Genomic DNA, 22,847 nt, shown 5'->3' with positions numbered 1-22,847 from the left:
GCACATAACTAAATATGGAGCTGTCTCATGAACCCTAATCCAGGCAGCCGGATGGGTATCAAACAAGGTGAATACTCAATTTCAGTGGGATGCCTGTGCACATGGTACATTTCTTAGAGCATTCACCAGTTCATAAATATTAATACAAAAGTTTATTTTCTCTGAGGAACAATTCAGCACATTATCTTAGCTGCATTAGTGACCGAACTACAGCAAGCTTCTAGCAGGCAAGAGTCAGAGGCACAAGGCAGGAACAACACAGCTTGTTCTGGGAATGCCACTCACAGCCCCAAGCTGAAGGCAGCATCTACAACCAAAACATTGTAGATGTAAGAATAGGTAACACACCCCCATTGACAAGGCACTGTCACCTATCGATGCTTATCATCATCTCTTGGTTTTCTGGTGTCTCTTTCCCTGCTCCGGTCTCTATCCGTGTCCTTCCTGTCTCTGTTTTTCCTCTCCCTCCCTCTGCTCCTCTCCTCTTTGGAGTCCCTCTCACTTTCACCCCAAGTCCACAACCGCTCCCTTTCTGGCCATCGCTTGTCTCTGCTCCTTTCATGGTCTCGGTCCCTTGTTCTCCAGTCCCTCGTTCCCTCCCGAGACCAGCTTCTTCTCTCTGCTGATCCTTCTCCATAGAAATCATTTTTCATGTTTGGCAAATTGATGGGCTTTCGGAAAGGTCTGTCCCGTCCTCCGAACCGTAGCTGCCCAGATTCTTTTTTGCCTCCAAAACCACCTCCAAGCCTCCGAGGAATCCATCCTTTGAGAGTTCTTTCCAGTTCAAAGTCTACAAAGATCTCATGTTGATCAATGACCAGCCTGTTGGCGTCTCTGTGGGCCTTCAAAAGAGCACGCTCCTCTTTGTACTCAATAAATGCATAACCCTTGGAAAATCCCGTGACCAGGTCTCGGACCAGACGGATCTTTCTGATGTCTCCGTATCGGGAAAAGACCTCCTTTAACTTCTCTTCTGTGGTCTGAAGATTGAGCCTTGCCACAAACAGAGTGAGGTGAGGATCTCCTGTAACTCCCTTGTTGGGTACATAGCGTGCCAACATAGCCCTCCATATGGCACGGTCGTGGGGCTCTTCATCTGTGCCATCAATGCTCCCAGCCTTGAGGGGGTCATACTCCTTTGCTATGGGGGCCCAGTCAGTCATTGTCTAGCAGGAAAAAAAAACAGGCACCGCACACACTCATGGGTGTTCTAGGAAGGTCAACCAGTAGCGCAAGAAGCACTTCCAGCACCGCTGTATACTGGTTTGTATCCAAAAAGTGTCACAGACTGAAATAAACCGGCAACATCGCTGTTGGGTTCCCCTCCCGGGACAGGGCCCTGCCGGGGACCCCCGATCCGCCCCCGCCCGAGGGAGCCCCGCGGCCCGGCCTCGGCCTCCGTCCGGCCTCGAGGAGCCCCGCGGCCCTGCCCCGGCCCCGGCCCACCTCACGGATCCCCGCGGCCCTGCCCCGGCCCCGGCCCACCTCACGGATCCCCGCGGACCAGCCCCGGCCCCGGCCCCGGCCCGCCCGAGGGAGCCCCGCGGCCCAGCCCCGGCCGAGGGAGCCCCGGAGGCCTGTCCCCTCCCCGGGCCTGAGGGAGCGCCGCGGCCCCGTCCAGCTCGAGGGGGCCCCGCGGCCGCCGGCACCCCGCCGCCTCTCCGCGCCCGCCACGCCGCTCACCTCAGCCCGGCCGGCACGGCGCGATGGCGGCCCTTCCCGGCGGCAGCGCCAGGCCGCGGCAGCGCAGTGGGCCGGGCCCGGCCGCCGTTTATTTTAACCCCTTCCCCCGCGCCCCACCGCCCCACTGCCACCACGGCGCCCGGCGAACGCGGAGCTGGGGAGCAGCCGGTGCACCGCCCTCCCGCCCAGCCCAGGGCCGGCTGTCCAGCCCGGGCCAAGACAAGGGCTCGGCGGCAGGCGCCGGCAGCCACCTCCAGCCCGGCCCAGCCCAGCCCCGGCGGCGGGCGGCGCCTCCTCGGGGGCAGGGGCAGGGCGGGAAGCGGCGCCGGGCCGCGGCCGCCCCCATGGCAACGGCCGGGGGGGGATCGCCGTGCCGCCCGGCCCGGGGCAGGAAGAGGGGGAGCGAGCGGCGGGCATGCAGCGGGGCCAGGGGGAGGGGGAGGAGGAGGAGGAGGAGGAGGAGGAGGAGGAAGGCGGCCCGGAGCGGGCTCTGGAGAAGAGCCCGTTCCAGCTGACGGCCGGGGATGTCTATGACATCTCCTCCGTGGTGGGCCGCGACTTGCTGCAGCTGAGCGCGGGGCCGCTGGGGCCCGCCGCGCTGGCCCGGCTGCAGTTCCGGATCGTCAGGGTGCTGGAGATGCTGGAGGCGCTGGTGACCGAGAGCGGCCTCGCCGCGGAGCAGCTGCGGCTAGAGCGGGACAGTCTGCGGCGGGAGCTGGCCGAGCTGCGGGGCCGGGGGGCGCCGGCCGGCGCCCAGCAGGTGGGTGCGGGGGCTGCCGGGGGGCCCTTCCCCAGCGCAGGGCCCGGCCTGGGGCGCGGAGCCCACCCCACCGCCGGCTGGGTTGGAGGGGACTCTGGCCACCACGGCCCACCCCCCCTGTCCCAGCGGGGACCCTGGCCGCCGCGGCCCAGCCCTCCTGTCCCAGCAGAACAGGGCTGGAAGGGTCACGCCTCGACTTATTGAAGGCCATGAGGCCACTTCCAGAGCGGGGATGTTCAGGGTGTTGGGGCCCCATGGGCCCTGCACCCCCTGACCAAACTTTTAGCTCAGTGCTGTGCCAGCGAGGGAGCTGACACGCACACAGGTGCGTCCCCACAGCGCACAAACCCACCGTGGTTCAGCTCCTGCACGGCACGCCCCGTGCTTGTTACTCTGTGCGAGGGACACCCACGCCTGTGACCCAAAAAGCCCTCACCACAAAAGTCTAGCTGAAATAGGAAGGGAGAATTTGGTTCTCATCTCTCTCTGCCCAGAGTTCTGGCGTGAGGTTAGCCCAACCTCTGTCATCAGAAAAGCAGATAAAAGCAGCTTCTTGGCAAAGTAGATTGCAAACCCTTTGGGACAGAGACTTTGCATTTAGCTGTGGTCACAGTTGGGCCCTGTACTTGCCTAGGAGATGCAGTCACCAGGGCAATACAAAAATAATATGAAAAAACTGTAACCGCTTGAAAAAAAATCGGGATTTTGGTGAATTCACACCACTCCTAAGAATTACCATATCTTTCTAAAATGTGGAGGTTTTTTACTCTGAGTGCTCTGTTCTCAACAGGTTACAAGATTGTGACCACCACCGTTTATTTTACAGCTCAGCCTTGGACCAGATAAAATGGTAATAGACCTCACAGACCCAAATCGCCCCCGGTTCACATTACAGGAGCTGCAAGATGTACTGCAAGAGCGTAACCAGCTGAAAGCTCAGCTTTTTGTGGTGCAAGAGGAGCTACAGTGCTATAAGAGGTATACCACAAAGTCAGCAAAGAGCTAATAACAATTAGTTCTTGTCTGGGGAGCTTATCAGATCAGAGTATTGCAGGTTTGAGGACTCGGGCTGGGCTAGGCACTGTCCAGATGTGTAAGAGACATCTGTGCTCCCAAGAGTCTCTGAATGAGCAAAGAAAAACAGGGGAACGATGAAGTCTCTACAAAACATCATTTTAAAACTAAACTCCCTCTTATTTTGCACAGTTTGCAGCCTGTTCCCCTAACCGTACTGCTGTAAGCCTAGGTACAGTTACTCCCACCCCACATACAAGCTGGGTTCTTGTGCACGCAAGCTCATCTGTGCACTCCCAGCAGCTGCACACATACTGTTCTTGTCTGAAGCCACACTACGTACCAAGGAGCACGGGGATTTCCACCTCAGCTTTAGTCAAAATTTCCTTCCTCCTCCAGCTTGCTGTCAGGGGACACTAGCTTTATCTGCTGTTCCTTTGCTCCCACAGCCGGTATGGCATTGATCTAGAAAACAGAATATTAAGCCCTTTCATCCTCATTCAGGATAAGCTGTGGGGTTTTTTTGTTTGTTTGTTTGTTTTAACGTTGCCAGCAAAGGGTCATGTAAGGCACTTGAAATGTGCAGAGCAAGTACTTTCAGAAAAGGATTTTGGTCTTGCTAGAGGGGACCAGCCCCTGAGAATCGGTGTGAGCCAAAGGGTAGGATGCAGAAGGGCCTTCCTTGCTCTCAGTGCTACAAATTAGTTCACCTGCAAGGCTGCTCTCCCCCATACTGCCCCTCATCTTAGGTTGTATTATAAACTCTGGGGCAAGAAACCACACACAAAATGTCCAAGTAAGATTTCAGTTGAGATATCTCTGCAACAACCTCTTAGATACAGTAAGCCCACCCTTTGCCTTGTCTATAACGGGCAGGTTGAGCCAAGTAGTTAAAATTAAATCCAAGAAGTCAGTTTATAAACTGCTCAACAGCACTTCTCACAGCACAGCGGGGCACCACTTCCCCAGCTCAGCTCCCTGCCTTTGCTGTGCAGCCATTGGAATGGCTTCTTGCTTTGATTTCCCAGCTGTGTTACACAGCTTATTACAGGCTAAGTTAAAAATTAACAGCATGAATGTTTTCAGGTTTTGAGTGATTTAAGTCACAGTGCTGTGCACCCAGACAGCGTGTCAAGGCTGCTTTTCAGTTCAAGTAATTCTGTGCAGTTATCTCCTCTCATGACTTAAAGCCAAAACCCATCTTCCCTTTAAACGCTGACATAAAATCCTATTTACAATTGTACAGCTATAAAGAGTAGTTGTGCAGTGGAAGAGAATAAATATATGTTCTAAAATGTCTTGTGTATACTGGAAATAAGCTCTATATAGCACAAGGTAACTGACATCCTCACAGAGAGTGGCTTATAATGACCTGTGATGTTTGAGGATTGCATTTTTAATGATGATTTCCGAAGTAGAAGTTATCATGCAGATATTTGAGCTCTGCAGTGTCACCTAACAGCTCATACTCCCATTTTCTAAGAGGAGAATCTGCCTCAGAATTATACTATGCCTGATGTCCCACCAGTTTCTCAATACTCTCCTGTATTTTTATTTCCAACGTCCAGACAAGTGTTGCTTAGCTACTTTCAGCCTCCAACTACTGCAGTCACAAGCTTTGACCCACTCAGCTCTCGAGATAAATGAGGTCAGCTCAGAACTGTAAATTGGCATGCTATGAAAACATTGTATTGCATGCAAGCTGGTAAAATCTAACCCCATTCCAAGCAGGAGAAATATCATTTGGTATGCCTGAAGCTTTTGCCTAAAGTAAGCAGTTACTTTACCTTGTAGGGTGTAGCAGCATCAAAGTAGGATGACAAAACCTGCAGCTCAGGCAAAAAGCCTTTCTTTTCTCCTCTATAGGATGGAAAGACAACAGCCACCTGCTTTGCAGGGAAGCTGGGAATCTCCCATCTGTCCCCAGCTGCATGGTGGGAGCCTTCGTGGCTGTGCTGAAAGTACCACAGATCCACCCACACAGAAATTCACCATTTGTGTCTGCACCCTGTTGTCTTTGGACTTTTGCACAAATGTGTAATTACACAACCTTTTCACTCCTGTTTACGATTCGCCGTTCTTCCTCTGCGGAGAAGCAAGCTCATGACTTTTTTAGTGTTCTCATTAAAGCATAGCCTAAGCAAAATTACATCGCAGTATTTAAGGAAAATAAGAGCAATTCATTACAAGGAATCTAGGCTGCCACCCCTGTCCTGTGAACACCCATTTGCCCGTGTCCTAGGCTGCCCAGTGCAGAGTTTAACATGCACAACACCATGCCATGCACAAAGCCACAAAAAGTAAACCAAACCACTTCTTTTCTCAGTGGGATCATCTCACAGAGAAAGGACCAAACTGAAGAACTGGAGAAAGCCACCAGTGGCAGCAGCCCTGGCACCAGCAAGGACAGTGAAGAGAAGACAATCATCAAATGGCTGTAAGTTTCTCTGCATCTTTTTTTGACAGAATGTGGGAGAATATGTCACGCTGCATACTTGGTAGATCCAGGGATGAATTCTGAACTTTAGCCTAGTTGGCTGGATATTGTTTTCTCTTCCTCTCCCTGTAAAATTAAAACCCAAAAGAGAAATCCTTTCCTGTGGCAAAAGCACTCCACAGGAAGGCAACCTCCACCCAGGCAAGCAGGGAAGTTTTTCTGGGTTTTTTTGTTGTTGTTGTTTGGTTTGGGGTTTCGTGTTTTGTGTTGGGTGGTGGTTTTTTTTTTTTTTAAAAAAAAAGCATTTCAGAGCACAACTGCACAATACTCACCTCCCCTGCTAGCACATTAAGGCTTTGCTGTGGGAACATGCCAGCTGTCCCTGGAGATTTGTTCGCATTGTACGCAGTACCCACAAGCTCAGGCTGCATCCCTGAAGCTCCCTAAAATAGCAGAACACATTGACACAGCTGTCTTGCCACATGTTCCTTCTTTTCCAGTTGTACATGGTTTCCTTTTTGGTTTTGGTTGGGTTTTGTTGTTTTGGTTTTTTTTTTTTAGGTTCTCTTTTAAACATGGAAAATGAGCATCCTCAAGAGCTTCACCACTCCTGTTCAGAAATGGCACTGATGAGACCCTCTAAGGTGTTAGGGGAGCCAATGATTGGAAGAAAAAGCATCAATCCTACTGTAGAGAATAAGCAATCTCTTAAAAATTGTTGTATAATATTCTTTCAGAATAGATTTTACTTTGGCTACCTAGAAACTGTTTAAGACCTACAAAAAGTGTCTTTCTGAAGATTCCTGCCAGACATTACCCACATGTAGAAAATAAATGTTTATACAAAGGTGGTTTTTATTCTTACTAAGAGCCTGTAATGATCTGTACTGCCACTTATCCATCCTTTCCACCTATGAAAATGCTCAGCCCAAATGATTTTGCAGGATGAAGATACTTCCAAGAGATACACTCCATCCACATGTGCATTCACAAAGGAGTGCCAGGGATTGAGAACCCATCCGGGTTGCAGTCCCCGCTGCTCTTACACTGAAAGTCATTAGAGAACTGCCTAAAGAAAAACCCAGCATTGCTGTTTGTTCTGTGTCTTTCTCTGGATTAGATGGGCAATACACAGGCTGCAGAGGCCTGTCACACTCCACCCCACCCAATGAAGGTGTAGTTGGGCAGTGGGCAGCAGAACCCCTGCACACACAGGGGTGGCTGTTTGCAGTTAAGATGAAAGGCAGTGGAGAAAAGCACAGCAAGGGAAGAAAAGCTGCTGCATCGTGCTCTGCCCACATGAAGGACTGGCATCTTTTCAGAGGTGCAGGCATGCTCAAACTGGGGCAGATGCACCAAACATTTCATTTCTGACAGCAAAAGGGCTCCTGTGGAAGACAGCTGTATTTTTCATAAGCTCTGTTCTTTCAATCAACTGTCACAAGCTGTGTATCAGCCCCAGTAATGAGATTTATCATTAGTGGAAGCATACAGGACAAACAGAGGAGTAGGGGGAAAAGAGCTTGAAAGATACCAATTAGGTTCCACATTTAGAAATGTAAAATTTCTAAAGCAGAAAGGTCTGAACAGACATAAAAGGAGCAGTGACAGGAATCAAACTATGATCTTACTCACTTCAGAAGCAAAAGCAGGCTCTGAAATCTTTTGATTCCCTCATACGCTAGCAGCATGAAAAATATAGGACACTTCACGCATCTGCGCAGATGCACAATGTGAATGTGGCTCAGCAGAAGGCACAACTGCAGTCTCCTTTCAGAGAGACTGTTAGCAACTGTACATTAGCAAGGCAATGTCAAGGATGTCTGACCTGAGCAAGTTTGTTTACCCAGGACACAGAAATGCTAAAGTCATTTTGCCATCTTCAGAATATTACTAAGCTTTGGCCAATGTCCCTGTAATGTATTTTCTAGAGCATGGCAGCTGGGAAGGAAGTTATTGCACTTCCTTAGCAGAGGCTTTGTGTTTAGAGGAGATTTAAAAAAAAACAAAACAAACCAAAAAACAACAACAAAAAACCCACAAGACACAATCACACATCAGCCACAGCCAGGATTCAGCTGGGAGGTGTAAGAGCTGTTTACATGTGCTCTGAACTCCATCCCCTTCTGTTTTGTCCATAGATGTATTTTCCAATCTCCTTTAAAAACCAAGGACGGGGGATTATGCCCCAAAACACACTAATCCCTGTATTAAGTCTTAATTAAAACAACTTCAGGTAATAAAATTCCACAGATTACACAGCGCTGTGCAAAAGTAACCTGCCACAGAAACACAGAAGACTAACATAGCCCTAGGCCACTCCTGGCGGTTAGTGAAGGAGACAATAATGAAAGCTACAATTATGCTTTTCAGTTTATCATTTAAAATGTGATTTTAAAAGAAAAAAAAGGTGGGAGTTCACTAGTCAGACAGGAGAGCACTTCAACCTTTTTGGGCTAGTTTTTTTCTGGAACCATCACAGTTACATCCACTTTGGTGCCAAGTGAGCTGCACAGCTTCTTTATCGAAAAGGGAGCAAATTCCTTGGCTACAGCTGTGCAGAAGAGGCTACAGTCCTGTTAGAGCCACCCCACTGCCTCTGGCAAAGCCAAGCCAGCCAGGCACCTTTCCCTGCCAAGTGCTTTACACCTTGTTAGAAAAGGAAACCTTCCTATAAGGCACAGAGATAAAAATCCAAATGGCATGTTTATGTATGTGAAAAGTATTTTCATATACATCAGTTCCTAGAAAAGTAAGGGATACATACACAGTGCAACATCAGCTTTATTACCGTCTTCCGATGCAGTGCTACTTGATTACCAGTTAAGCATTTCAGAGAAGACAATTTTCTTTCTATGCAAAATAGGGAGAGATCTTCCCACTTTCTTGTTTACAAAAGTGATGCTGAAGAACAGAGGTTTTAAGCTGTTTAACCTGATAGAGAACAGGCAACTGTTTAAATTAAAAAAACACACAAGGGAAACATTTTATTCCAACTTTGACTTAAGGGAAGTGCTCTATTAAAACAGGATACTGTACACACTGCTGTAGTCTCTGTTACTGAGACCGGAGGAAAAAAAATAATCAATGCCAACTCAAATTTAAGTCGGCCAACAAAGCTTACCTGTAACTCAGTACATGTAAGGTAACAGGTCTCCAGTTAATTCTTCAGAAATGATGAAAATACACAGGCTTTCTCTGATGAGCTTGCCTTGTGTTAAGTGGTAAATAATATAAAGCATTTGATGGCTAATGATTTTCACAGCTTTCTTTCAAAATGCTAATGATCTGCAATGGAGACAGGTACTATAGCAGCCACTTCATCAATAATAAATATATTCTTTATTTTACAGAGACATTGTCTTCAAGTTTTTAATTTAAAAAATACATCACTAAGCCACCTCTCTTGCTGCTGGAACGCACAACCAGGATGTTGTTGCTATCTGACCTATCACATAGGCAAGCATATAAGATTGTCCTAGATGGCATTAGCTGAAACAGCAGCAGCCTTCAAGACATGAGGAATAGAAGACATTAACAGAGCCACAGATCCCTTGCTGACATCTTCCAGCAGCAAGCGTGGCTGATGGCTCACAGCCATTTTCATCTACACACATGCCAAGCCTGCCTTGGCAAAAATTCCAACTGGTAAGAATTCATCTTTAACATAAAGGACCTGCATTGTATTGCCCGCCTATATCACAGATTTTGGTTCCCCCACAGTAACGTTATAAACATCCACAAGATGCTAAGCACTCAACTCCCATTTCAGACAGTGGGACCAGACCGTGCTGGACAGACCTACAGGACCAGGCAATAAGGAATCTACTTTCTTCATTGCATGAACTCCATCATTACAGTTTGAAGCTGCATATGAAGATTACTCCTATTTTTGGAATCGCTATGCTCTACTTCAAGCATTCACAGTAAATAAATAGCTTCTGACGTGGCTAATTAGCATAGGAAGGTAATAAAAAAATTTTTGGAGAGCGCTTTTCTTTTTACTTCTTAAAAATCCTCTGGGAGACCTCCAAGAATCAGCCATCAACTATAAAAAGGTACCTTCTTAAATTCTAGGAAATAATGTCAAACATTGATTCTCACTGTGAAGTTCTATCTTCACATTTCTAATCAGTATCAACCCAGCCTATCAAAATCCATCCTCACTGGGCTTGGAGTCATTTCTCTGAAGAAAGCAGCCAATGTGACCATCTATTTCCCTCAGCACCAGTACATTTAAAGTTCATTGCCAACATGAGATAACACTGGAAAAAAACTGGATCCCTACCACAAATTATTTGAGAATGATAGTAGTATCCATCTCAGAGAAGCCCATCAGCACTGGGTTGTAGAAAGCAGTCTGACAAGCAGTCAAGCCATTGGATGCCCAAGTCAGAGTACAGAAGTACATCTGCTGTCATAAAGCTAATGCCAAGTTCATCACCCCAAAAAGTGGAGCGTGAGATTTCATTGCAAAAGCAGAAGCACTACCCAAGTGATTACGTTTCTCTGCCAGTCTTTGACTGCATGCTCAAGTGGCACTGTTCACTATACAGAACCATTCAAATTTTAGGGAGGGTTTCCTTTTATGATATAAAAGTTTTGGCAATCTAAGATCAGTTATTCAAGCCTGCCCGGAAAACTGTAATAGGTATTTCAATACTGCAAAGCAAAAAGGTAGTTTTTAAGAAGCTCAGAACACCATAAGCAGTCCACTAAGAAAGCTGATGGAAGTGAGGACAGTGGGGGGGGAAATCCACTGACCCCTTGCAGAGCACTCGGTCAAAAAAAAAAAAAAAAAAAAAGAAAAACAAAAAAAAAACAAAGAAAGAAGATGAATTAGTGTTTTAGCCATGGGTGAGCTTCAATGGAAGCTTTGCTTCTGTCTCCATAGTCGTACAACAGTTCTTCACCTGCTTTGATGTCTCTGGAAGCTATCAGTATGAGATGAGGCACACCATCAATGTCATGAAGCTTTGTTTGACAATTGCCGCATTTGCTGTGATTAATCAGTCTTCCCAGACGATTAGTTTCTTTTGTAGCATCAACACTGAAAGAACAAGCACAGAATGCAGGCTTGCTGCATATCACACAGTTATGCTTGTGGACAAAAACCAAAGGGCAAATCAGATAAAGAATGAGGAATCCACACAAGGCTTGAAAAGTAAAGGAAAATCAGAACATTACAAGATATTTGTATGATTAAAGAGACAGTACATGATATAGCAATGCAGGGAAACTAAAACAATTCTAGGAGATTTTTAAGTTAGCAGAAACCCCAGAAAATGGAAAACTTTGGACTATGTTTTTGAGCTGCCCATTTCCAAGCAGCTCTCAACTGTTTATGAGAAACAGCAGAATCCAGGCGCAGAATGCCACCAGAAATGCTTGATACCTTAAATGCCCTTCCCTCAAGAAAGCTGTGTCCAAGCTAAGTAGTATCTACCGAGTAAGCCAGCCAGAGTCTCTGCTCACATGGAAGGCAGAGAATGCCCAGGTACTACATGCCCAACTTCCAGAGACCTGGATACTAAAGCTCCAGTGCCCCTCATTGCACAAAGAATTATGATGACAGCTATCATCACAGCATCTAGACTGCAAGTCACTTAGAATACAGGGTGCTTCAAGGTAATTAATATACTGGGTGACACACACTCCAGTATCCAGCAGTAGCGGCCAAGGAGGAAAGAATGTTGCCTGAGAGAACTGGAGTCTGGGGCAAACAAAACAGCAAACAGTGACAAAGCATGCATGCGGGGTAGGTGTCAAGTACTAGAGAAAGGAGAACCAGTCAAAGACAGTTGAAGGAAATGTTTCTCTTCCAGAATTTATCCACACTGCTTTCCAAACAAAACCCTTGCAACTCAGGAACAGTAGTTAATTTTACAAAAGAATAAATTTAGGCAGAAGTCCACAGCACAACTACAAGCCTCATCCCAGCAGATACAACCCTCCATGTAGCTTGCGTTGTACTTCAGGGAATAGGGCTTTAAGTCACTTACCATTCCTTTCTGCCCAGAGGTACAGGAGGCTCTTGGGCCATGAAGCAGTGCTCCAAAAAGATTTCCTACTTCACAGTTTCCATTTAAAAAAATTTTGCATGAAAACAAGAAAAGACTTAACAGCATTTCAAGCCTCTATCACTCAGCTATCACAGTGAAGCTTACCAGTACGTTTTGCTGAGGTACTGAAAATAGTACATATAGCAGCCTGTGGATGGATCTTGAGCATACACAGCTTCTCGCTTTTTAGCATCAGTGATCTCTATGAGATCTCCATGATATTCAACTACAAATTCTCCTCGACTAAAATGTTTAGTAGCAATTACTCCTCTTCCTTTGCCATCAATGTAATCAATCTGTTGAGTTGAAAAGAAAAAAAATCAGCTGGGAAATTAGAAAGTATTTACATGACTAAATATGCTGTCTACTAGGAAATGAATGATTTGTCATTAAAAATCCTACAGCAGGGTATTTGTGTGTATTGCAGGCAAAGCTGTAGAAGCACTACACACAGCACTGAGGGGAAAAATATAGGACTGAGTTTGGGACACCCAAGTTACCAGGTATTTTGATACAGTGTCTTCTAAGCAAAGAACTAAGGGTTACTTTAAACCACACACACAGAAGAATTACCTGTTTTCTCTTTTAAACTACCTATTAGCTGAGGCAGTAAGCTTTTCCATTTCAAGTGCACCATCAGCATGCACAGGTTAAAAAGTTAGCTGAACAGAAAGATCGATCACAGAAATTACATTTATCACCCACCAGTATACTTTACTATTCCTGCCTCCCCCTCTAAATTGGACAACACCAAGAAAGTTCTCCTATCACTGTTGTAGGTGTGACAGTGTTAACTGGAGGCTGTGGCTTGTCAAGAATCACAGCTCTTCTGCACTTCCAGCAGCCATTTCTGCTTTCAGTTCTAAAAAAAAACGGGTGATCAGAGTAACCTAAACAGTAAGTACTTAGTCCCAGTAACTAGCATTTGCTAGCAACAGGAGGAAAACCAGTATAGCCCATTATCCCAAGAGCCATAACGAAGACCCCCAGAGACTGGCTGTAAACAGGGTAAGAGAATTTGTTACCATACAGACAGTATATATGGGTGTTACCTTTTAAACATATGACAATTAAGATGCTGTACCTAATGCCATTTCTGGAAGCTAAGTCAGAAATGAGATACTGAAAGGAGCAAGTGCATGTTCAGTAAAGCTTATAAAGCCCCCTCGGTATTTATGACTGAGGCTGCACATACATATTCTTCAGAGCCAAATATTGCCCATCCAAAAGGAAAGGCAGCGTGCTCCAGTTTCCCTGCACTTTCATCTTACTGCCAAGGAAACGCAGCAGTTCGGAGACCGAGTTATGCTACTTTCCACTTAAACAGTATATTAAAAAATTAACAGCAAGATGCTGTATAAACAGTACATGGCTACTTGGGTTGGCACTGCAGTTACCTTCATTCCTTCTTCTTTCCCACTAGTAATCAGCTCATCTATTTTCCTCCTCTCCTCAGTCTGCAGAATAAACAGGAACAAACAAAACCACAATATTGTTGATAGCTTTTGTAGCTTATTCTATAGCTGAAAGGAAATTATTAGCCAGTGACACTCATTTTTCCAAACCATCCTAAGTTTCTAGCAAAACTGAATGGCAAAGAGACAGATTTGGCCCCCTCCCTCAATATATAAGCAGCTAGATTCTGTCCTGGAAGGACTGGATCAGCATTTCCAAATTTTAAGCATGTTCTTAACAATAATTCCAGTGCACAATACTACTTGTATTTCCCCAGTGGAAACCATTTACAGATAGTTACACACCCAGTGTTCAATTAACCAGCAACATTATAAGTTATGTTATTTTAATGATATGCACTACCTCCAACTCAGATTTGCTCTTCCTGGAACTTCTTCTAACTGGGTAATAATCTGTCACTTTTCGATTTGGTGTTCTTCCTTGCGTTCTAAGGGATAAGAGAAATAAAGAACACCCATATTTCAGACTATTCGTGAAGTTACACTTCTAGGACAGAGGTGTCTAAGAAATTTTTATCTTCAGCTTGGTATGTTGATAAGAAACACCGATTCATATCAATCACTTCTTCAGCACCCTTCCCTTTGAGCCAAAAGCTACACCCCCTTTTCTCCCCCATGCTATTTCCACAACCCTAGTACTAATGCTTTAACAATAAGAATGAGAAGCCATTGGAAACCACTGAAGGTCATATTACAGGTCTGAAGACCCTTCTGTGCCTTACCAAAAGGTGCTCTAAAATTTAGGTCATGAAAACTGCTTGGCAAGGAATTCATTAATGTTAGGTCACATTACCCCAATATCATGAAAAAGAGTATCAGCTCAGCCAGGAAGCCTCCAACTGTTCTGTTCTGACAAGATGAATTCCTATTTGTCTACAGAAAAGTAGGTCTTAATGGCTCATTGATTTCTTTTTCTACAGGTGATCAGCAATTATTTCACTTGAGGTAAAACACACATAAACGATTTGCTTAAAAAAGGCAACAAAACAAGAGTAACATTAGTTACAGGTCCGACTGTGGTTCCTGAAGGAAAAAAGCAGCTCAATGCCTCCTAGTGCAAAAGGACACAGAGCAGTAAAGCTTTTACAATTCCAGAAGTCACTTACTTTCTCCGTGGTCCACGTTTTGCTTTAACCATCTTTTTCTGAGCTGGCTTTGCATTGGCCTCATCAGCAACATCCGAGGGCAGGGGCGTCTTCGGAGTTTCTACAGTTTCTTGGTTTTGATCAGAGGAGGGCACTGAGGTATTGCACCCACCTTCTTTATCTTTCTGGTCTTCTGGTTTCATAGCACCTTCAACTATACTGCCACCATTCTTTTTTTCTGGTGACAGGAAAATAAAGTAAGGCTCTGAACTTAGGATCAACTATACCAGAGTGCTTTAAGTGAATTCCAATGGTTTCTAGTCCAAGTTTCTAGTTCTGTCAAACAGGAGAAAGAGGAAGGGAATGATAAAATCTCTTTCTGCTAGAACTCAGATAGGCTGTTACTCAGCTTTTGACTAGTCATTGCTACGGTACGCATGGTGCAGAGGGAGGTGTGAGCAGCACAAGGGAAAGCGAAAACAGAGCACAAGTACTTTGGCACATTAGGTTTGCAGCTGGGAGTTTTCCACACCTGAGCATGCAGCACTGCACCTTCAGCACCGTGTCTGAGACAACCGCACAGCTTGCCACTCGGTGCATCTGGCATACTAAATTATCAAGTTGCCATAAGCTAATCAACATCCTGCACTGAAGAGGAAGAGGAAGGCTCTCTGGATCCTGCACTACTGTAATCAGTTGCAGTAGATGCTGGTACCAACTGGCCAACAGAGACAAAAAACCACAGGAGCTAAAGACCAGGCACTTACAAGAAGTTGATCCCTCACACAACCAACATTTCCTTGGCTGCATGCATCCTACCTCGATACAACCACATCATCCTTTTCAGTCAACTGATTTAGAGCTAGGTGAGCATAGTTTAAAGCTCAATAAAATTTTTATTTAAAGCAAATCACCAGGTTTAACAGTCCCATCTGCTGAGGCAGATGCTTCTGTCTCACTAGAGAAATGATGCACAGCTGCAAGGCCACCGCAGTGGGACAAGCTAAAGCCATCTTCACTTTCTTGTCAAAACTGGGGAGCTAAATTAGGAGCTAAAGGCCCCACATTAACAGACAACCTGACACTCCCTATGATGAGTGGGACTTAAAATACCTGCTTGCTAAAAATGTTTGCATCAAAATGTTTTGACAAATTACCAAGGTTATAAAATCCACCTTTAAACACAAGCCAGCTTCCTGTCCTCCCCAAACTTAAGAACATTCCATTTCCAGTCACTACAGTGGAGCATCTCGGAAGCCTGGCACTCAGCATCCAGAGTCTGTGCTCCTCCTTCTCACTGCCTTTATTTCATCCTTAAAATTTAAGAATTGTTTCTTCTTCTACCAGTACCTCTAACTTCATACTCAATTTGACTTTGAATTGCCTTTATATAAATTAGCATAATGTAGTCATATTATAGAATAAACCAACCTTAGGTAATAAAACAGCCCCCCAGAAAAAAACCTAGACAACCTGCCAAACACTGACCTGAAGAAGCAGAGTGGCAACAGAATTGCAGGGAGATCAGGGCATAATGACAATGCAAGCATTAGCTTTTTATATCCCCAGAGACAATACAAATATAGCCACACAAAAAAACAAAGGAAAAGTCACCTGGTAACCCTATGTCCTAAGTTTTGGAAAGGGTAAGGACACCCTCAGCTTTGTAGAGTTCCACATTGCCAACAGACTTATAGGACAGGGAAAGCAAAAGAGGCCAGGGGCACTGCCTGTTCTTCTTGACTGTGCATTCAAGTTTTCAAATTGGGGATGGGGGAGCACACTTAATGAGGCAAGCAATCCAAAGATCAATCTTACCATCTCCTTTCCTGTAGGTTTCGTTTAGTGTTTTGCCCTGACATTTCACCTCGTGATACATGACAGAGTTTTCTTCTTGAAGCGGGGGGCGAGCACCAGGAGTTTTGTTAGGATTCAGGTAGCTGCAGATTTTGGATTGACCAATAAACACATTCTCCTAAAACAGACCCATACAAAAATCAGTACATCACAGAGATGTCGGGAACCTCAAGCTGGTATCCACAACACGCTGCAAAGACCAGGGCTGAGAGCTGACGGGGCTAAGGCAAATTATGCTGCTTTAACGCATCATCCTTACTGCTATTGTTGCTATTTCTACCAAGTGAAAACATAACAGTGGTAAGCACTTAGAGAGCTTTACTAACGCAAACTCTCAGTCCAAGAGGACTTTCATACAAAATGTGGCAGGATGACATAGTCATAAGCAACTCCAGCCTCCACCCTGTGCTTCACAGTATGAACTCTGCTGCTAAAAAAAACCCAACCCTGAGCCTCTCAGGAGGAAGGCAGCCTGAAAAAATACAAGCCAAAAAAAATACGAATAACACAGCAAAAATTGCCCAAGCTTAGAACATACACCTCCTAGCCAGAGAGGTATGAGCTTACCCAAAGACTCTCATGAGGTGTCAAATGTTACTGCAGTTAATTATATGCTCTGCTGAGCAACACAGAAGGCAGGAATCAGCTTTGCACAGTTTACCTTGAGTGACACCTCTCAGTGAAGTCCGGATGATAAACAATGCTATCTTTTTATCCATTACATTTCACAAAAAGCAGAAAAGTTGTTAATGGCAAAAGAAACATTAAAGAGTCAATGCAAAGCACTTAGGCGAAGCCAGGAAAGTGGTAAAACCCTCTGGCATGGCCAAGCACCACAGAGGCCGGGGTTTGTACACTGGCTCAGGCTCCAAGCACACCAACAGTGCACGGTATCAGATTTAGCAAACTTTAGTGGAGTGGTGTCACCTTTGCTTTTAACGGTCTCCTGCCACCTCACTAAGTTTGACTGGGCAGAGTATATAGGGCACACAGATCTCAGCCGTGAAATCTGTGTCCGGACAAGCAGATGCAGCTTGGCCAGAATGAATTTTTCTTGGCTATAGTTTGGCTTAAATAAAAGCAATTTTCAGACACTGCAAGCCAGTTAAAACAACAAAAACATGCTCTTTTTCTTTTTTTTTTTTTTAGAAAAGCACACAAAGGTTCCCATTAGTTAAAAATGTAACTCAAATATAGCTGACTAAACAAATACTCCAATATACATAGTCACACAAACACTAAAAAAAAAGTAAACAAAGCACACAATAGAATACATGGGATAATTTTAATTAGTAACATCATAACGAGTAACAAATTTAACACATACATAGTTCACACACAATATCAGACCAGTTAAAGGCTCAAATCTTAATGCACTTATAAACTTTACTAAAGGTTAAGGTTACAGCGGAACAGTCTGAGGAGAAGCAAAGTTAAGACACTCCCTGACCCCCAGTATTGCTGAAAGGGCTATGAAAGACTTGCTTATTAAGAAACCGGGGGGATTGAAGGATGAAATAGAAACACTCCATTTTAACAACTGCAAGCAGCAAACCCTGAGCAGCCAAGTTCTCGGGGTTCAATAGAGTTTAAATATGGGCATTTCCGCAGCCAGCCAGCAGTGAACTGCAGGCAGTCCACCTGCCAGCAGAGCCTGCTGGCTTTGAATACACCATGAACAGGAAACGAACTATTTTTCCAGCACAGCTTTGCCCCCCAACCTCCCCCACCCCCCAGCTCCCTGCCTGCTGCCTCTTGGCACTACCGAGACGCGGCTGCCACGTCTTTGTCTGTGCCAGGCTTGAGACCCTGGAGAGCAGAGATATTTCTCAGCCCAGCAGAGCACGTGAAAGGCTGCTGAGGAGCTCTGGGATTTGATGCAACAGCAACCATTATTTCCCAGGGTGGGTGGGTGTGCTAAATGCAGTGATGATGGCCCTCCGGCCACCCGCCTGGAACACAACTACAGGACCGGGGGGACGGCACGGAGGGATGGCCCAGGCCGGGGCCTGGCTGCCCGCAGCTGCGGCAGGGCACGGGGAAACATATAAAGAGCCCGATCGCCCCGAAAGTTCACCGGTTTTTGAATGACCGGGGGAGCCCCGGCGAGCCGGCGCCCGGGGCCGTGCGGCGCCCCCGACAGCCCGCACGCCGGTTCGCTCGCACCGCGGCGGGGGACGGAGGGCGCAGGAGACCCGGGGGAGCCGCCCGCCCCGCTCCGCTCGCCCAGGCCCGGGCAGTGCTTACCCCGCTGGCCCGGGGGCGGCCGGGCCCCTTCCTCTCGGCGCTCTCGGGTCTCGCCTCCTCCGCGCCGCCCGCCCTGGCCTTGGGCATGTTCTTCCCTAGGAGCAAGGGGGGAAGATGGGCGCCTGAGCCATGTCCGGCGGGGCCGCCCGCGGTCATCGCCCGGCCACCGCGGCCTGCGCCATGTTTAAAGGGCTGGATGCGGCAGGGCGAGCCGTGGCGGCCCAGCCCCTTCCCGGCGAGCTGCGCACACCGCGCGGGGGAGGAGTCCCGCCGGCCCCGGCGCCCCGCACCTCCCGGGAGGAGCCTCCGCGCCGCGGAGATGCCCCACGCCGCCCGGCCCACCCCGCCCGCCCGCCCGCCCTGCACGACAGGCCGCCGGCCCCGCTCCACCCGCGCACCTTTCGCCATGGCCGCGGCGGCGGGGCCCGGCGCCCAGCAGCCCCCCACGGCCGGGCCGCCCCGGCGGTCCCTGAGGAGCTCCCCCTCCGACAGCAACCGCTCCGCAGGGAGACGCCACGCTCCCCTCCGCATCCCCATTGGCGGAGCCGCGTGCCCGTAACCGCTCCCGCGCTCCTGATTGGTGCGCGAAGCCGCACCCTGCCCTCTCCCTGTCACACGGAGGTGGCCGCAGCTCCCGGGAAAAGGGTTTAAATGTGCGTTCCCTGGGCGCTGATTGGCCCGTGCGAAGAGCAACCGGCGCGCCGATTGGCGGCCTGGGAAGGAACGCCCTTCCATGGCAAAGCCCCGCCACGTGGGTAGGACGCCCCGCCGGCAGCGGGCCCGCCGCCGGGGCCGGTGACACGTATCCCCGGGCGGGGCGGACCGGGCCAGGCCGGGCCAGGCTGGGCGGCGGCACCTCCTGCCTCCCGCACCCCTCCGCAGAACAGGGATCTCCGCTTCTGGCCCCCCGCCATGGGCGCGGGCACCCCCCCACACCTCGCAGCGGCGATCCGGGGGACCCCTCATTCCAGCGGGGTCGGAAAGCTCTGCCCTGCGAGATGATTAGCCTGCTTTCTGCAGCGTCTAGCTTCAACCTCCCTGGTTGAAATTTAAATCCATTAATCCCATCCTCAAGGCCTGCCTAGAGAACAGACAGTACGCAAGTACCTCGCTGGAGTACCAAACCCCCTCTCGCGTAGACCCCCGCATGTCACGGCCAGGGAGCTGCCCCCATAGCAACCACCAGCATCAGTGCCCCGCTCACAACACTCACGGCAGGTCTAGTACGTAACACTTCAAAATCAGGAAAGGACGATACAAGCAAAGCGACGGTGAGGCAAGCGTGCGCATGGATCAAGGGACACAGAGTGTTTCTTCTGTGTTAGTGGATGTCATGGTGGAAGTGAGGGAATCACCACCCAGGGTCTCTTTGGTGCGCCATGTTTAGTAGAACAACTATTTTGAGCAATAGCGTATGCCGAGTCTTTCTCCTTACCCACGTTAGCCCTTCCGAGGCTTCTATAACAACAGCTACCTGCGTGCGCTCAGGGTATGGGCCCACAGCACGTGGGGCAACCCAAAGTGCTATCACTGAAGGCCCATCTGCAGCCACAGGCCCCCGCTTGTCTCTCGGGCGTTCCCACAGCGCCATAATCAACCACTTCAGGATGCCCATACAAGTGAAAACTACCCTCTCCCTTAAAAACAGCAGACAAAAGCCAACCACTGTCAGCTCCAGCAAGAAATAAATGCCCTGAAGGGATGGCCTCATCCTTCCTGGGCTGTCCCTCAGCAGTTGGGGAGCTGACAAGGCACGAATGTGGTGTGAGGGCAGAGGAGATACTGGAAGGCAGCACAGTGTTTCAGTCTACCCTCTCCTCATGTTGTATTGGCTTTCTGCACAAACAGGCTCTCTGAGAAAAGGCAAAAGAAACCCAGCTCTGCATTGTCACCGTGATTTATGATGTCTGTGGCTTCATTAACAAGGCACATGCGTTTCACTGAAAGGCAACCAAAATGCACGAGGTGTTTTCCTGTAAACTCCACCAGACACAAGGCTGCAGCCAGCTGCCGTCAGCTGGGCATCATGCTGATGAACTTCTCCATTAAGGCAGGCGCACCAAGCTCTCCAGAAAAGCACAGAGCCTTTTGCAGACACCAGTCAGATTTTTCCACCCCAATTCACACTGTTCTCTTCACACAGCTAGAATGTGACTGGAAAAAAATTCTTCATAAATTAGTAATGCTGATTTCCTTCTTGCAGCAACTGAGGAACACTGTTCCTCGCGTCTTGGGAAAGCTCTGGAAGCACCATTACTGTGGTGCTGCTCAGCTTTTGGGGGTTGGTTGTTTTTAATATTCATTTTATACGTAGATATTAAACAAAGCGACTTTGCACTGAAGCTGTAGGGCCGCCAGCAGAGGGCAAAGCAAGCCAAGCAATTCCCGTCCCTAGAGCAACAAAGAAAACAACGTCATCTGGAACTGGCCTCAGCTACCAGCACGGTGGCATCACACTGTGAATAAACAAAAATACACCGCCTTCACCCCCTTAGCTCGCTTCAGGGCATTACGACCAAAAAGCCAGTACCGAAGGGTAGTTAAAATGCTTTCCCACACGGCAGGCGATAGCCCAAAAGAGGACGCGCCTGTCTGCAATCGCCCATCACCATGACTCAGGCTCCGCAGCACTGGGGAAAGCTCCGGCTGGCTCCTACACTCCAGAGGGAGCAGCACGGCTCCCGAGAGCACCAGCTTTAAAACCCAGTGACCTAAATATTATCTCCGTGGCGCTGCAAGAGCAGCTCCCGAGAGTGCTACGTTTTAATGCAGAAATGTGAAAGCGTTTTGTGGGGGAAGGGAAATTAACGAGCAAGGCATTGGATTTGCTCAGCAAGGAAAGAAAATCTTCAGAGTAAATACCTTCAGTCTAAATTAACATTTCACCCGGTTTAAAAAAAAGAGAAAAAAAATCTTTTTTTTAGGATCGGTTACCTTCGAAATCAAAAGTTCCCTTTCTTTCAAAAATACCAAGATGTTTGTTAAATATTTCTGTCCAAGAGCAAGTTCTTGCTGTAGTTCTCACCCAGCACCTGTCATATTTGCAACTAAATAACTATCACAACATTTACACAAATTTCATATTCACAGGGTGAAATCGTGACAGTTCGCATTTCAGCCACTGTACCTCTCCACTTAGAAAGCAAGTAAAACCGATGCCCTGAGGGTAACTGTTGAGTGTCACATTAAGCAACATTATTTTATAAAGTCATATAGTAAAATGCCACTAGGTGCTAACTACATTTCAGAGATTATAAAACATCATTACATTCAGAATAGTATCTACCGATGATAAAAAAGATGCTCTTTTGCTATCTTTTTTTAAAATCATCTCTAACTAAAAAGTGCATTCAGTGAGATGCTTACGTTACACGCCAAATCCGAGGGAAATGATGTCCTGCAGGTAATTCTGCACATGCTAATTTCATGCCAGGAGGAAGCGTCATCATCACCAGTGGGATTACTCACCTCTCCCAGCCGAGGGTGATCATAAACTCTGCTCGCAGGCCTGTCGGGTAGCTATCTTTTCAACTCAAGCCATCAAAAATGTCACTTTCTTGTCACGATCATACCGAGCTGCTTAGACACATTTAAGTTTAGATACAGCGCACATGAGCAGTACTTCATTGTGCCTTTATATGAGGCAATAATCAAGATATTAGCGGCCATTTACATTCTTCTTCTCATCTCCGGCCAGACTCCTGTCCTCTTTTTCACCGTGTAGCATCTGAAGCATCACTGCTTAATCTGAGTTGCTTAAATCAGTTTTAATTAACATTGCTTTGTCTTTGAATAGCTTAGCCTAAATCTGTCTAATCCCTTATTGGTTGTTTTAATCCCTGTTAAGTTTGTCTAATGATAAAATAAGTAAACTTGTGTAAAATTGAACGAGCAGTACTGAACGCTTTGAGATTTCACAACTGCCCACACTTCATTGATGTCTGCTTCAATTTTATGTTAGAGTTCTTAACATTTTTCATGTTCTTGCACAATTTGGGCCATGTTTTAACACAAGACTGTCTCTTTTAGCAAGTCTGTGGGTCTGAGGGCCTTAGGTGCTCAAAAGGTCTCTCCAAATGCGAAACTGGCGTCATAGGGTTTTCCGAGTAGTTAGCTCTTCACAACAGCAAATTTCACATTAGCAGCTTGTAAAATATTTGGAAGGGAAAACTCATGCGCCAGCACATCCCCACGGGTGCGGCACCCCCAAGGGGGCCAGCAGGGGTG

The 22,847-nt window shown here is 47.4% G+C and overlaps 3 protein-coding genes across 4 annotated transcripts; 1 reads left to right on the top strand and 2 right to left on the bottom strand.

Moving 5' to 3' along the window:
- Positions 1 to 129: 129 nt before the first annotated feature.
- SNRNP35 (small nuclear ribonucleoprotein U11/U12 subunit 35) lies at positions 130 to 1,945 on the bottom strand. Its single transcript, XM_055796084.1, has 2 exons — positions 1,684 to 1,945; positions 130 to 1,166 (listed from the first exon to the last, which is right to left on the bottom strand). The coding sequence occupies exon 2, from the start codon at positions 1,161 to 1,163 to the stop codon at positions 372 to 374; it is 792 nt and encodes a 263-aa protein (XP_055652059.1). The 5' UTR covers positions 1,164 to 1,166; positions 1,684 to 1,945; the 3' UTR covers positions 130 to 371.
- A 138-nt stretch (positions 1,946 to 2,083) lies between these two features.
- RILPL2 (Rab interacting lysosomal protein like 2) lies at positions 2,084 to 6,758 on the top strand. Its single transcript, XM_055796085.1, has 4 exons — positions 2,084 to 2,443; positions 3,270 to 3,421; positions 5,784 to 5,894; positions 6,456 to 6,758. The coding sequence occupies exons 1-4, from the start codon at positions 2,099 to 2,101 to the stop codon at positions 6,478 to 6,480; spliced, it is 633 nt and encodes a 210-aa protein (XP_055652060.1). The 5' UTR covers positions 2,084 to 2,098; the 3' UTR covers positions 6,481 to 6,758.
- Positions 6,759 to 8,660: 1,902 nt separating this feature from the next.
- On the bottom strand, positions 8,661 to 22,052 carry KMT5A (lysine methyltransferase 5A). 2 transcript variants are annotated; one of them, XM_055796079.1, is made up of 8 exons: positions 19,019 to 19,601; positions 18,621 to 18,715; positions 16,335 to 16,491; positions 14,538 to 14,754; positions 13,775 to 13,859; positions 13,354 to 13,413; positions 12,062 to 12,252; positions 8,661 to 10,944 (listed from the first exon to the last, which is right to left on the bottom strand). In XM_055796079.1, the coding sequence occupies exons 1-8, from the start codon at positions 19,584 to 19,586 to the stop codon at positions 10,734 to 10,736; spliced, it is 1,584 nt and encodes a 527-aa protein (XP_055652054.1). In that variant the 5' UTR covers positions 19,587 to 19,601; the 3' UTR covers positions 8,661 to 10,733. The 2 variants fall into 2 exon arrangements, with proteins under 2 accessions (XP_055652054.1, XP_027633738.2); XM_027777937.2 differs by lacking the exons at positions 18,621 to 18,715; positions 19,019 to 19,601 and adding an exon at positions 21,987 to 22,052.
- Between the last annotated feature and the right edge of the window lie 795 nt (positions 22,053 to 22,847).

This window comes from Falco peregrinus, chromosome 2 (assembly GCF_023634155.1).
Source record: "Falco peregrinus isolate bFalPer1 chromosome 2, bFalPer1.pri, whole genome shotgun sequence".
In the NCBI taxonomy this organism is placed as follows: domain Eukaryota; kingdom Metazoa; phylum Chordata; class Aves; order Falconiformes; family Falconidae; genus Falco; species Falco peregrinus.
The sequence above is the reverse complement of the archived record's forward strand: the minus strand, read 5'-3'. Positions and strand labels throughout refer to the sequence as shown.

Bases quoted from the DNA above. Each gene is read 5' to 3' on its own strand.
- SNRNP35 (XM_055796084.1), bottom strand. From the start codon at position 1,163: ATGACTGACTGGGCCCCCATAGCAAAGGAGTATGACCCCCTCAAGGCT.
- KMT5A (XM_055796079.1), bottom strand. From the start codon at position 19,586: ATGAGGGGTCCCCCGGATCGCCGCTGCGAGGTGTGGGGGGGTGCCCGC. The intron at 18,716-19,018 runs GTGCGCGGGTGG...CCTTGCTCCTAG, and splicing joins CGCCGCGGCCATGGCGAAAG to GGAAGAACATGCCCAAGGCC. The intron at 12,253-13,353 runs GTAACTGCAGTG...TCAACTCAACAG, and splicing joins GGAAAGAAGAAGGAATGAAG to ATTGATTACATTGATGGCAA.
- RILPL2 (XM_055796085.1), top strand. From the start codon at position 2,099: ATGCAGCGGGGCCAGGGGGAGGGGGAGGAGGAGGAGGAGGAGGAGGAG. The intron at 2,444-3,269 runs GTGGGTGCGGGG...TTTATTTTACAG, and splicing joins CGCCGGCCGGCGCCCAGCAG to CTCAGCCTTGGACCAGATAA. The intron at 5,895-6,455 runs GTAAGTTTCTCT...TTTTTTTTTTAG, and splicing joins AAGACAATCATCAAATGGCT to GTTCTCTTTTAAACATGGAA.